Source organism: Gastrolobium bilobum, unplaced genomic scaffold (assembly GCF_033153095.1).
Source record: "Gastrolobium bilobum isolate Gb01-03AN ecotype WA unplaced genomic scaffold, APGP_CSIRO_Gbil_v1 utg57797, whole genome shotgun sequence".
Taxonomy (NCBI): domain Eukaryota; kingdom Viridiplantae; phylum Streptophyta; class Magnoliopsida; order Fabales; family Fabaceae; genus Gastrolobium; species Gastrolobium bilobum.
The window spans coordinates 56,518-68,041 of NW_026896788.1; the positions used below are offsets into that span (position 1 = coordinate 56,518).

An 11,524-nucleotide genomic window follows, 5' to 3' on the forward strand; every position below is an offset into this window, starting at 1 on the left:
AGAAGGTCAACTCTCCTTGGGACCATTTGCCGATGGCAGTGTTGGGTGTGACAGGCGCTGCCATCGTAGTAGCGCTGTGCCTTCTGCGTCTGGCGATGTCAACATTGGTCCCAGAGGGACAGTTTCCTCTTAAGGCATTTGAGCGACCTCTTTCGGGAGTTGAGGTCCCTATGTGGGATACTTTGGTTTTTAGCCTTGGGAAGTTACCACATTGGGGGGTACGCGTCGCCCCAGCTGGTAGGGCTAACGTGGATGCTTGGTAGGTGTTGGGCCTTGACTATTGGGCCTGATTCTTGTTGGGCCATCCGGAACAGATCCTATTCACAAAGATGGATCTTTTCCCAAATATTGGTATAAGATATTAAAATGGTAGATCCTTTTCTCCAATAGAATCAAATATTGATATAAAATATTAAAGGTGGATCTTTTTTTTCCTCTTCCATGTAAATTTAAAATTTTAAAAGGAAGGAGACTTAGCTTTTTCTCTTTGCTTGATTCTCTCTCTTCTTTTTAACCTCGATCTCACCACGATCTCGTCTGGATCTCAGCCACGATTCCGACGACAGTGGTGATCACGATCTTGATTTCGGTTTCATCATACTCATTGAGATTGGCTTTTATATCTCAGATTGCGAACTCTGGTCAGCCTTGAGCTATTAATGAGCTTAATTTTTGTTTTTTGCGTCTGTCGTATTAGGATTTTATTACGTCGGCAACTTTTGCGCCTTTACCATTATTAGGTGAGAATCGAAGTTTATCGTTCCACACATACGGCGCTAGGGTTACTATATGATAGATCAAGATGTCCAATCAGATATTGATATGTTAATATAGGATCTATTTTTCCTCTTTCAGGGTACCTATGGGGGAGGTACCCTAGAGATCAGCGGATCATTGTGCACAATATTATAAACGACATAGTTAAGGCGTGAGGTGTGTGCACAGTGACAAACTAAGAGAGAGGATTTAGAGTGTGTACCTTATTGGATTAACCTCTTATTTATAGATGGGTTACCTGGCAAGAGTAGACTTCTAGGCCTCTTAGGAGTATTGGGGGTCCAATTGTTGATCCATTGCTGCCGTAGTAGGATTAGTATAATTAAGTAATATTTTTCTTAATTCTCTCTTAGCTGTTAGCCCTATTTGGACCTTCTAAAATGTGGGCCTTTGTCAGGTCCATAACATCTATATTCTCAAAGAAAGAATTGTGGTACTAATTTGTACTAGCAATAAGAGAAATGTTTGTAATATATTTTTTAATACATTTTTTTCAGCATACTTTATATATTATTGAGTAAATTTCGTGTGGATCTAACTAAAAAAATAAGTGAACTTGATTGTTTCAATAAGACCTATATAAAATTTATTTAATAATAAAAATATATATATGTTGTTAGTATTATTCTAAAAATAATCGTGGGTTGGTATTTAATTAGGATATCGAAAAATCAGCTTTTATTTATTTAATTAACTCGAAAATCTTGTTACTTAATATTTAACATATGCAATACATTGGTATATGCAAGATAAAAACAAGGAGATGTCATGGTCTCATGGACCGTATGAAGAAGTTAAGGTGGACCGATGCACCGTTGATTAGTTTGACTTTTAAAAGAAGAGATCAATGGCTAGGAAGGGAGATACTGATCATGCTCAACAATAGTATTAAAAAGTAAAAAAATAAATAAAAAAATTGCATGTTTTACCTATAGGTAGGATGTAAATAGGTCAGACACTTTGTCAGAGGCCTACAATTTGGCCTACCTTTGACCTGACTTGATTTTTTTTATTTAAAAAATAGTACAGATTTGAGATTATTAAAAGGCTTGTTTAGAAATCCCATCACAGGTCTATTTTAGCAGGTCTCTCCTTTAAACCTTCAGACCCCACTCGTATTTTTTAATAAATAATATTTTAATTTATTTTTAATAAAGAGTAAAATTTATTTTGGGTCCCTAATAAATAATACGGTATCCACTTTTATCCTTACAAAAAAATACCCATATTAGATATTTTTAGGGACTAAATTGAGTTTTCGTTGAATTTCTGAGGGACCACATTTTTAAAGAACTAGAATTGTAGAAGGATCAAAAGTTGACTTTTTTTTAAAGGACGAAAATGAGGACCGTATTTTTTTGTTAGGGACTCAAAAATGGCTTTACTCTTAATAATATAATATCTTGTTGCTTTTCAATAAAGTAACATTGTTATTTTTTAATAAAATAAAATTTATAACTTTTAATTATTCTAATTTTTCACAATATTTTCTCTTCTCACCAGGCAAAAATATTTTTTTGAACCCTAAATTCCTTCATTGTTATTGCTTTTCTATCCTTCGCCAAATTTTGTTATTCTTCTGCCTCATTCTCAACTTTTCATACCTTCTAAACCATCAATCATTCATCATCGACTCTCAAGACTTTCGCAACTAATAGTAAGTCCTTATTCTTTGTATTTTTTTCTTTTTTTTTTCATTGACAAAATTGTCTCTTTTCAAAATTTCTATTAAAAAATAACATATTATTTCACTTTTGGGTGTTGTATGAATATACACATCTTATTCTTATTTGTTGACATATATTTATGTATGTGATTCTTTTAATTTGTTTCTCTTTATTTATTTAATTATTTTTTGTTGAGAAATTCTTTTTATTAGTCTAACTTGATTGGCTTTCAATTGTTTGGTAGTTATTTCTTTTATTTTAAATATCACCGTTGTTTACTCTTCAAATAAATACCTTTGTGCTCATTTTGTATATATACATGACACACAGACACATTTATGTGTGTGTGTAATTTTTTTAATTTATTTTAAATTAAATTAAATTTTATAATTAAAAATCAATACAAGTTGATTCAATTGATTATTTTTTATTTTCAATAACGTAGTTAAATTAAATTTTCAATACTTTGGATTGTGTTAAGCGTACAAAGTAATTGTAACCTATAATTTGCAGATTGTAATATATTATTTTTGAAGACTTAGTAGGCTTGATAAGACAGACCAAACATTATATTTTTTTGAAAACAAGTCAAGTAAACTTATAAGTTGACTTGTTTCAGGATAATCAGTACTTAAGCCAAGCTTGAAATAATTTTCATAGGTATAGCCCATTTAGGCTAAAGCCTAACTCATTTACACCCCTACTATAGGTGTCAAAAAAGGAAGGAGGGAGGGTCAACCTTTTTTTATGTTATCCTCGCAAACCTCGTTGGTAGAGGGAAGGGTTAGGGAGTGCAATCACCCCTTCAAGTTTATACAAACATTTAGATTTAAACATCATTTTCAATATTAAATCATATAGATAGTTATTTTTTGCCCTCTTCAAAACTTATAAAGGCCTTTTAGTTGTAAATATTACTTCTATTTTTCTTGATCATATAAATAGTCATAACTTTAAAAAAAACTTCTAACTCTGTTTAGGCTGTGTTTGGGAGTTTAATGGGGAAAAGAATCTAAGGGGGAGAGAGGGGAGCGACGGGAAGAAAGATAAAGAGTATTACCTCTACCTACTCTGAGAGTTAAAAATGTAATAAATGAGAATTGGATAGTAATGGTGTTCGCGGTTTGGATTGGATCGATTTTGAAAGCAAAAATTATCTGATCCAATCCCTTCGGTTTGATCATGTAATCATCCGTTCAGTTTAAATTTTTTTTCAAACTTGATCCAATCCAACCCAATTTTTTTCGGTTTGGATTGGATCGGTTTTCGGATGTTTGAAAATCCTAAAATTTATTTGATGATTATTGTGCAAATAACATATCTTTTGTATGTATTGACTTTTTAAAGTTTTTTTTGAAATGAAAAAGCATCAGTAAACGGTAATCTAATTTTTTTTTGGTCAATGAGATATGAAGCTCTGCACAAACAGAATTTTGCTGATGGGGTGCGACTAGATTTTTTCTTGGATTTAGCTGGTCGGTTAATGGGTCTTAGGTTTAGAATTTTTTTGAACTATGATTAAGGAAATACCCAAGTAGGTAGAAGGAAATTAATATATTGTATCGGTTTAGATTGGATCAATTTTCACCGACCAATCCGAAAATCGATCCAATCCTATTAAATTTTGCGATTTTTTTTTTCGGTTTTTGTTTTCTCGATTTTCGGTTAATTCGATTATCGATTTTTCGGTTCGGACACGCGGTTTGAATCAGTTTGGATAAGTTGATGAACACCCTGAGGAAGAGTTAATGAGAGATGTTTTTATAATTTTACCTTTTCTTAAAAAAAAATTAATATAATTATTATATTTTACAAATGAAAATAAATTTAAAATTTCTAAAAAAATTATTTATGTAAATTTCACATTTAAAAAATGATTCTCCCTCTAAAAAAGCATTCTCTCTCTCTAAAAATTATTTTTCTCTCTAAAATTGTCTAATTTTACATTATAACTAAATTAAAATTATAAAAAAATTATAAATCACTTATATAAAATTAATCTATATTTGAGAGAGAGAGAGAGAGAAAGAGAGTTAATTGTTTCTGAATTAAATGAGAGAAAATTAAAAAAAATTGAGAAAGAAAGTAAGGGCACATAAGTAATGTGCCATATTTTCCCTCTCAAACCTACTAAATTGGGAGAATTTTGATTATTTTTTTGGTAAGCGGGAGAATTTTGATTTTAATGGTGAGAAAAGTATTCGAGAATTTTATAACAACCCTCTATATTATATTCTCTCATTTTTTAAAACTCACATGCATGGAAAATATATAAACAAAACATTCCTCTTCCTTCTCTTTTCGTCTTAATATTGACTCTCAAACACATCATTCAAACCTAGGGCTACACAACAAAATTGATATTTTTTTACCGGACAAAATTGCAACAAAAAAAAAGTTTAATGAGTCAAGTCATAAATATTGCAATAACTTTAATGTATTTTTCTCTTCTTCTTTTTTTTGGAAATAAACTTTAATGTATTTTACTAAAACTAGGCAAACACAACATATACTTATTACTCTAATGTTCTTCATGCGTTACTTGGCAATTTTTACATTTTCACATCTATTGGCTACCTTCTCATCTGGTAACATCCCTGCCTCATTCACAGTTAAGGGTGCAAATGGACTGGGCTGGGCTGAGCTTTGGCCTAAGTTTACGTCAAAAAAAATTCAGCCTGTCTGTCCTACTAGCCTATTAAAGGCTTTATTTGTAGGCCAAACCCGACCCATTTTTAAAAATAAGAAAGCTTGACATGGCCTACAGGCCTTGTAGGCCTCCCACTGTAGATACTAAGCAAAAAAAATAATTGTATAGAGCAAAGAAAGTTTCATTTATGCATGCACTAGTAGTTCTCGTAGGAAAAAAATGACAAACAAGAAAGAGTCAACATAATACCCCAGCTCTAGAATGTATATCATAGAGAAATAGAGTCAAAGAAATGGAGAAAATAAGAAAAATACAATTACCGGATGCTGAAATAAAGTCTACAAGAGAATGTCATTTATCTAAAAATCTTTAAACCACCATCAAGAAAGGGAAAGAATATTGAAAGATCTTCATCAGTAACATCATAATCCAGCAAGGTACCCATTACTCCATGGTATTAAGCTGCAAGAGCATGTAAAATTTGGAGACATTAGACAAGTTTTCCTTTCATAAAATAAAATAGCACAAAAAGTAAGAGATATTGGTATTTGGTACTTTGCGTCTTTGCCACATAAAATAAATGTTATTTTATTATTTTATTTTAATAAATTAAATAGGCTAGCCTACAAGGCTGTAGGCTGGGCTTGACAAAATTGGCCTATAACCTATTTGTTAAAAAAGATTTTTTATAAACCTAAGCCTACTCTACTTTTCTGAAAGGTCGGACTTGGGCCGGGCTCAATGTAGGCTGGACCATAGCCCAGCCTGGCCCATTTACACCCCTATTCACAGTTGTTGATATTTTTTCCCCACATCCAACACCACAAACGTTTGCTCCACCGGTTCATACCGATTTGGAGTCTGCACCGTATATATACCAAGCCCAATTTCCTAATTAAGCAAGGGAATATTTGCATCCACATGAACTAGAGGATATTTGGATGGGTTTTTGCCCTCTCAAAAGCTGCTTTTTTTTTAAAACAAAATTGCTTCTAATTTTTTTTTTAATGTTTGGATGTTAACTTAAAAAATAAGCAGAAGTCAAGAAAAAGTTAAAATCCTCCTTTTTCTAAAAGTTAAAATTTCTTCTTATGAAAAAAGGAGAAGCAAAAGTGACTTTAACCCATCAGCTTCCTTCAAACTGCACGCAAGTCCACTGGAGGAAAAGCGTCGAGGAAGCAGTTAGCGACCAAAGCTGCCAGAAGATCAGCTCCGGCGATCGGAGGTGTGAAAAAGTCACACCGGTTCAGGCCAAGGAAGGTGTGGCTTTGGGGAGATAAGGAAATACCAGAAGAGCACAGAGCTATTGATAGGTCGGAGGTGTGAAAAAACCACACCAGTTCAGGCCAGGGACAATGGCTTTGGGGGAGATAAGGAAATACCAGAAGAAGAGCAGGAGCTGTTGATAGAATTCGTTGCGAGAGAGCTTGAATCTTCAAATGTTCTCTGGTGATAGGTGGCCGGTAATTTTATTATTCCGAAGTGCTTTTTTATTTTAACATCCAAACAATAATTTTACTTGAAAGCACTTTTTAAATATTATATCCAAACACAAAATAATTTTAACTTTTAAAAAAAGTTCTTTTAAAAAAAGCAACTCATAAAAAACTCTTTTTTTTAAAAGCCCATCCAAACGGGCCCTAGGTCTACGTGATCAATTATTGTAAGCAACCAACTTTGTTCAAACCAATTCATTATAAAAATTTGAAATAATAATATTTTACGTTCTAATTTGAATTAAAAACGGAAAATTAAATTATTTACTCTCTTGTTTTTTCTTTGGTTCCTCAAAAAATGAAGAAGTAATCAAAACACAAATTATCCGCTAGATATCCTTCCATTACATAGGTCAAGCTAAACATAGGAAAAGAAAATTACACATGTAGAAAGAATGTAGGTGTAAATCAAAAGCAAGAAATAAGCATGTTATTATAAGAGAAGATAGCTCACCCTGCTTATTTTTTTACGTACACAAGCTCGTGAAGGAACTCATTTTCGGTGCATCAAAAGTACATACTCCTTTCTCAAAAAGAGAAAAATATAAGATATGGATAGAAATAACTATAAAAGTGAGGGTAATGTAAAAGTGTTACTTTTTGCCATATTTAATAAAGGGTTTCATTTTATCCTTTAACATAACACAACAAACTTTTCTACACTCACAACATTTTGTGGGGTCCACACTTTTTAAAACAAAAAAATAAATAAAAAATTAAGGCACGCAAAACGAATCTCTATAACATTACACAATCATTTTTCCTACAACATAACTCTTATAAAACCCTTTAATAAATGATATACCGAGTACTTTGTTGGATGGGAGCAAAAATATTTTTCTCACGAAAAATATTTTTTTCCGGGATTAAGAATTTAAATCTCTTCTAAAGACGATATTGGAGAGGATCGAACACTTAATCTGTTGAGTTTAGTTTCTTCGGGTTTTGCTCATTAGAGAGTTGTATAAATATATAGATTTAATTTTATGAAAAAGGCATCTTCATCATAATGAATAATATGAAAGAATTCTAGAAACATTCAAAGGAACTAAGGAAGATCCTAGGATTGTTCTTTGCAAACTATGTTGACCTCTCATGAACACATCTATAAGGAGCTAAACAATTGATTTTGAGAAGGGAAAGCAATCAAAGTGAACCAAAAAAAATAAAAAAAATTGAGATCGGGAGAGCCCGGGGAAGATGAATACATAGACAAAAAAGGGATCCATGGAAGAGTTTTGATTGCCTAATTGAAGGTAGGGAAGCCTAATCGATAAAAATTGATTCAAATGATAAGGATTTTTTTTCCATTAAAAAGAGATTGAGTTCTGAAAATGAAAAAAATATGATATTGAAAAAGTCGTCCCAATACAAGTACTCAAATCGGATTTAACCGACTTGAATAAAAAATATTATGAAGCCAAAATTTCCTTCCTTAATAGTTTGCTTGGTTTAATTATTAAGAATGAGACAAGCAGCTAAATGATTTTCATCCATCGTTATGATTTAAGGGAAATTGCTTTGTCATTTATTCACTTATTTTGGTCTTTTTCGCTGAAAACAAAATGTTTTTTATAATTACTTGTCGCCTCCTTCTAGAAGGAATCTTTCGATTTAGTGGCTGAATGATGAATCACATGCATCCTTGACTATATATAGTGATTTAAATGCTAATCAAGTGTTGCTAAAAATAATATTCACTAGAAGTTTCAAGTGTATTTAACTATCGCGACATAATAATATTTATATTGTTATGGATATGAATATCATATCTCAACTACTCATCTAAGAGCCTATTAAGAGATAGACTCATGAGAATCTCAACAACTCTATAACAGTCAGACAAGATAAGGATCACATCCAACAGAATCATAGTGCAATTGGGGGAGCTCAAAAGGCCCAAGCCTAGGAAGGTAATCCTATAAATAAGAGCCTAAAGACCCTAGTTAAACACTTTTGACCTATTTACGAATACTGCTCACACTGTACACACACCTACCCCTTGACTATAAGCCTATTGTTTGTGCGCGATAATTGGGACCTCGGCTATAAGCCTAGTATACATCTGATATACACTATCTCTGAGCGCATACCATACTGTATAGCAATACGGTCTATCCAGAACCTAACACATATATAATTAAGGGTTTATCGTTTCTCCAGTAACTTAGAAATAATATAAGAATTATCAAAATATAATTCTTCATGAAATATTCTTTCTTCTTCCCATCTTCAAAGGAATACATCTCTTTATATAGGAATTCGTGAGAAGGAGATTACACATATACATAAATATGTAGATTAATGTGTAGATACAAAATATTGTAACAAAATATAATTTAAGAAAAATATGATAAATACACAAAACGTGAATAACAAAATCATCTCATTATTCCCTTAAACAATCGTAAAGTGTTTTGCCGATCAACCATCATGCCTTCACGTAGCTTCCTCCTCAGAAACCTATCAATGTATTTTGAAACTACTAATGGCCATTAAGTAGTTACGCACGTGGTTCATTAGTGTTGCAAGTCACAGCACTCCAACAGCTCCTCATTCAAAGTTTTCACTAAGTCGTCCTTTGTCATGCTGAATTCGTGGTCCAATATCTGCAATATAGTTGTACAATAATTGATTATTTAATGTTCGATATGTCATTATAAATATTCTTAGAAAGTAAACTATGTGTGTTGATCTTAGGTCTGTTTCTCCCAATGGAGCGTGAAGTATATTAAAATAACAATATTATTAGATACAGTGGTATAAATCAAAGGTCTATGGAAGAATTACTGTTAATATCTTAGGTATAGGCTGAAAAGGGATGGTGAAAGGTCCCAATAATTCTACATTGCATTAGATCAATGACAATTCATGAAACCAATGGATGCAAGTTGTCTTTTTAATGATGGAATATATATATATATATATACACACACGAGGAATATTAGTCTCATGTTATATGAGAGTAGTTCTCTCATGTTATAAAGAGAATTCAAGTGAGATCTACCATTAAAAACCAAAAAAAGAAAAAGAAAAAAAAAAGAGATATGATTTTCGAAGTGAGAGAAAATAAGATAATTATCTCATATAAAATAAGAGTAATATTTCTCTATATATATATATATGTGTGTGTGTGAGACAAATATTCTCTAATCATGCCATAATCGTTTTGCTCAGTAGACCCTCCTAAAATGCGTGAGGCAAACACACCTCAAGACGTGTATGAGGTGAATTGTGCATGGAGTGACAAATTCTCTATAATAAAGATAAAAAAATCTCACTTAAAAAAGGTAGGAGAATGATCCTTTAGATGAACCTCTAGAATTGGTCCATAGGACATAACAGAAAGTATATATTTATTGAAGATGCCAATATCTTTCTTCTTAGTTTTGACATTAATTATAATATTGGAGTGTACCTGAGCAATGCTGGTAAAGTTCATAATAGAATTCCCAAATGACATAGCATTGCTACAAACGAGGGAGAGATTATGAGCTTTAAGCTTGGCCAATAGCTTAGGTACAATGTTCTTTTGTTTCTGACACATAACTCTGATGAGTACATCTTTTCCTGAAATGCTAGCTTTAACATTTGGAAATGTCTTGATAGGTCTATCTACGGATTTTGTCTTTCTCTTCTTGTTCTGTTCCTCCAAATCTTTTACCCGCTTCTGAAGATATTTCACATGATCGATAGCGTTGTTAAGGATAGAAACCTTGTCCATCTACACATTACAAATATTTTAAGCTAAGAATGGAGTAATACTTATACCAAAAAAAAATAAAAAAATAAACAATGAAATAATATTCTTTAAGCTTGACTTTAATTAATACACAGAAAATAATTCAACTAAAAAATGTCACAGTCTATAATTTGGTAGACAAAATGTCTTATTTTAATGTCAGGGAAGAATATCTAACCTTACAATCTAAAAAATAAGAAAAGAAATAATTAAACTGACCCTTTTCAATCCAGGAATACTGGCTGAAAGTGCTATGAACATTCTGGTGAGATTTTCTCTCCTTTTTCTCTCAGCCAATGTGCGATATGGAATCTGAGCAGAGCTTCTACTATCCTTCTTGGAGTTTCTATTTTCTGGTTCTTCTTGGGTCTCCTTTGATTGTGCATCATGATTATGGCATGTTGTCTTTGGAATATTTGGCACTTCAGTGGAGTGTTCAAAAGATGTAGTATAGGATATTGAGGAAGAGAACAGAGGTTTCTCTAATAAAGTAAGTTGTTTAAGACTAGGGTTATCAAAATCATTGTTTTCTTCCAAAGATGAATTGCCAATGGTAAAATTTAAATCAGAAAAATGACTATTCCAAGATGGTTCTGGATGTAGTGAATTCACTCCCTCGAACTCTTCCTCGAGAGAGTTCAGGTCATCCATTTCCTGCAACAATTGATAACACCAAAAAGAGTCATTTTCAAAAAGGTTACATAAAGGTATGCATAGCTTTATTACATATATGCAAAGGCTTGAATTCAAATCTCATCATTACCATTTCAGAAATCCATTTTCCCCATGACTCATCCATTGATGCCAAAGTCTTACAAACTTGTTCTGGTTTTTGCTTCAGCTGTGGAAAAAAGCAGTCACAAATTATGGACGGTACTCTCTTCACTGCTTTTGTAGAAATTTGATATTGGGTTTGTGTGAAAAACAAAAATTTATAGAGGGTATTGACTTGGAAAGAATTATCAAATAAAGAACATGATCACTAGTGCTCGAGCCAGGGAAAAGATTCAGCTAGTATCAAAAGATCGAGTTAGTAAAATCTGTCCATGTTGTATCACTTTTAAAAACCTAACCAATACTAAGACTATATCATAATTTTTAAAGAAAATATGAAATATTTTTGAAAATCAGCTGGCGCCAAGGCACCAGCTAGCCACCAAGTGGCTCCGCCACTAATGACCAACGCTTAAGA

The 11,524-nt window shown here is 32.3% G+C and overlaps 1 protein-coding gene across 1 annotated transcript; it reads right to left on the bottom strand.

The window, feature by feature from the left end:
- Positions 1 to 9,109: 9,109 nt before the first annotated feature.
- On the bottom strand, positions 9,110 to 11,131 carry LOC133301997 (transcription factor bHLH25-like). The gene is made up of 4 exons (XM_061501705.1): positions 11,096 to 11,131; positions 10,552 to 10,986; positions 10,009 to 10,314; positions 9,110 to 9,199 (listed from the first exon to the last, which is right to left on the bottom strand). Exons 1-4 carry the CDS (start codon positions 11,129 to 11,131, stop codon positions 9,110 to 9,112), a joined length of 867 nt encoding a protein of 288 aa, XP_061357689.1.
- Between the last annotated feature and the right edge of the window lie 393 nt (positions 11,132 to 11,524).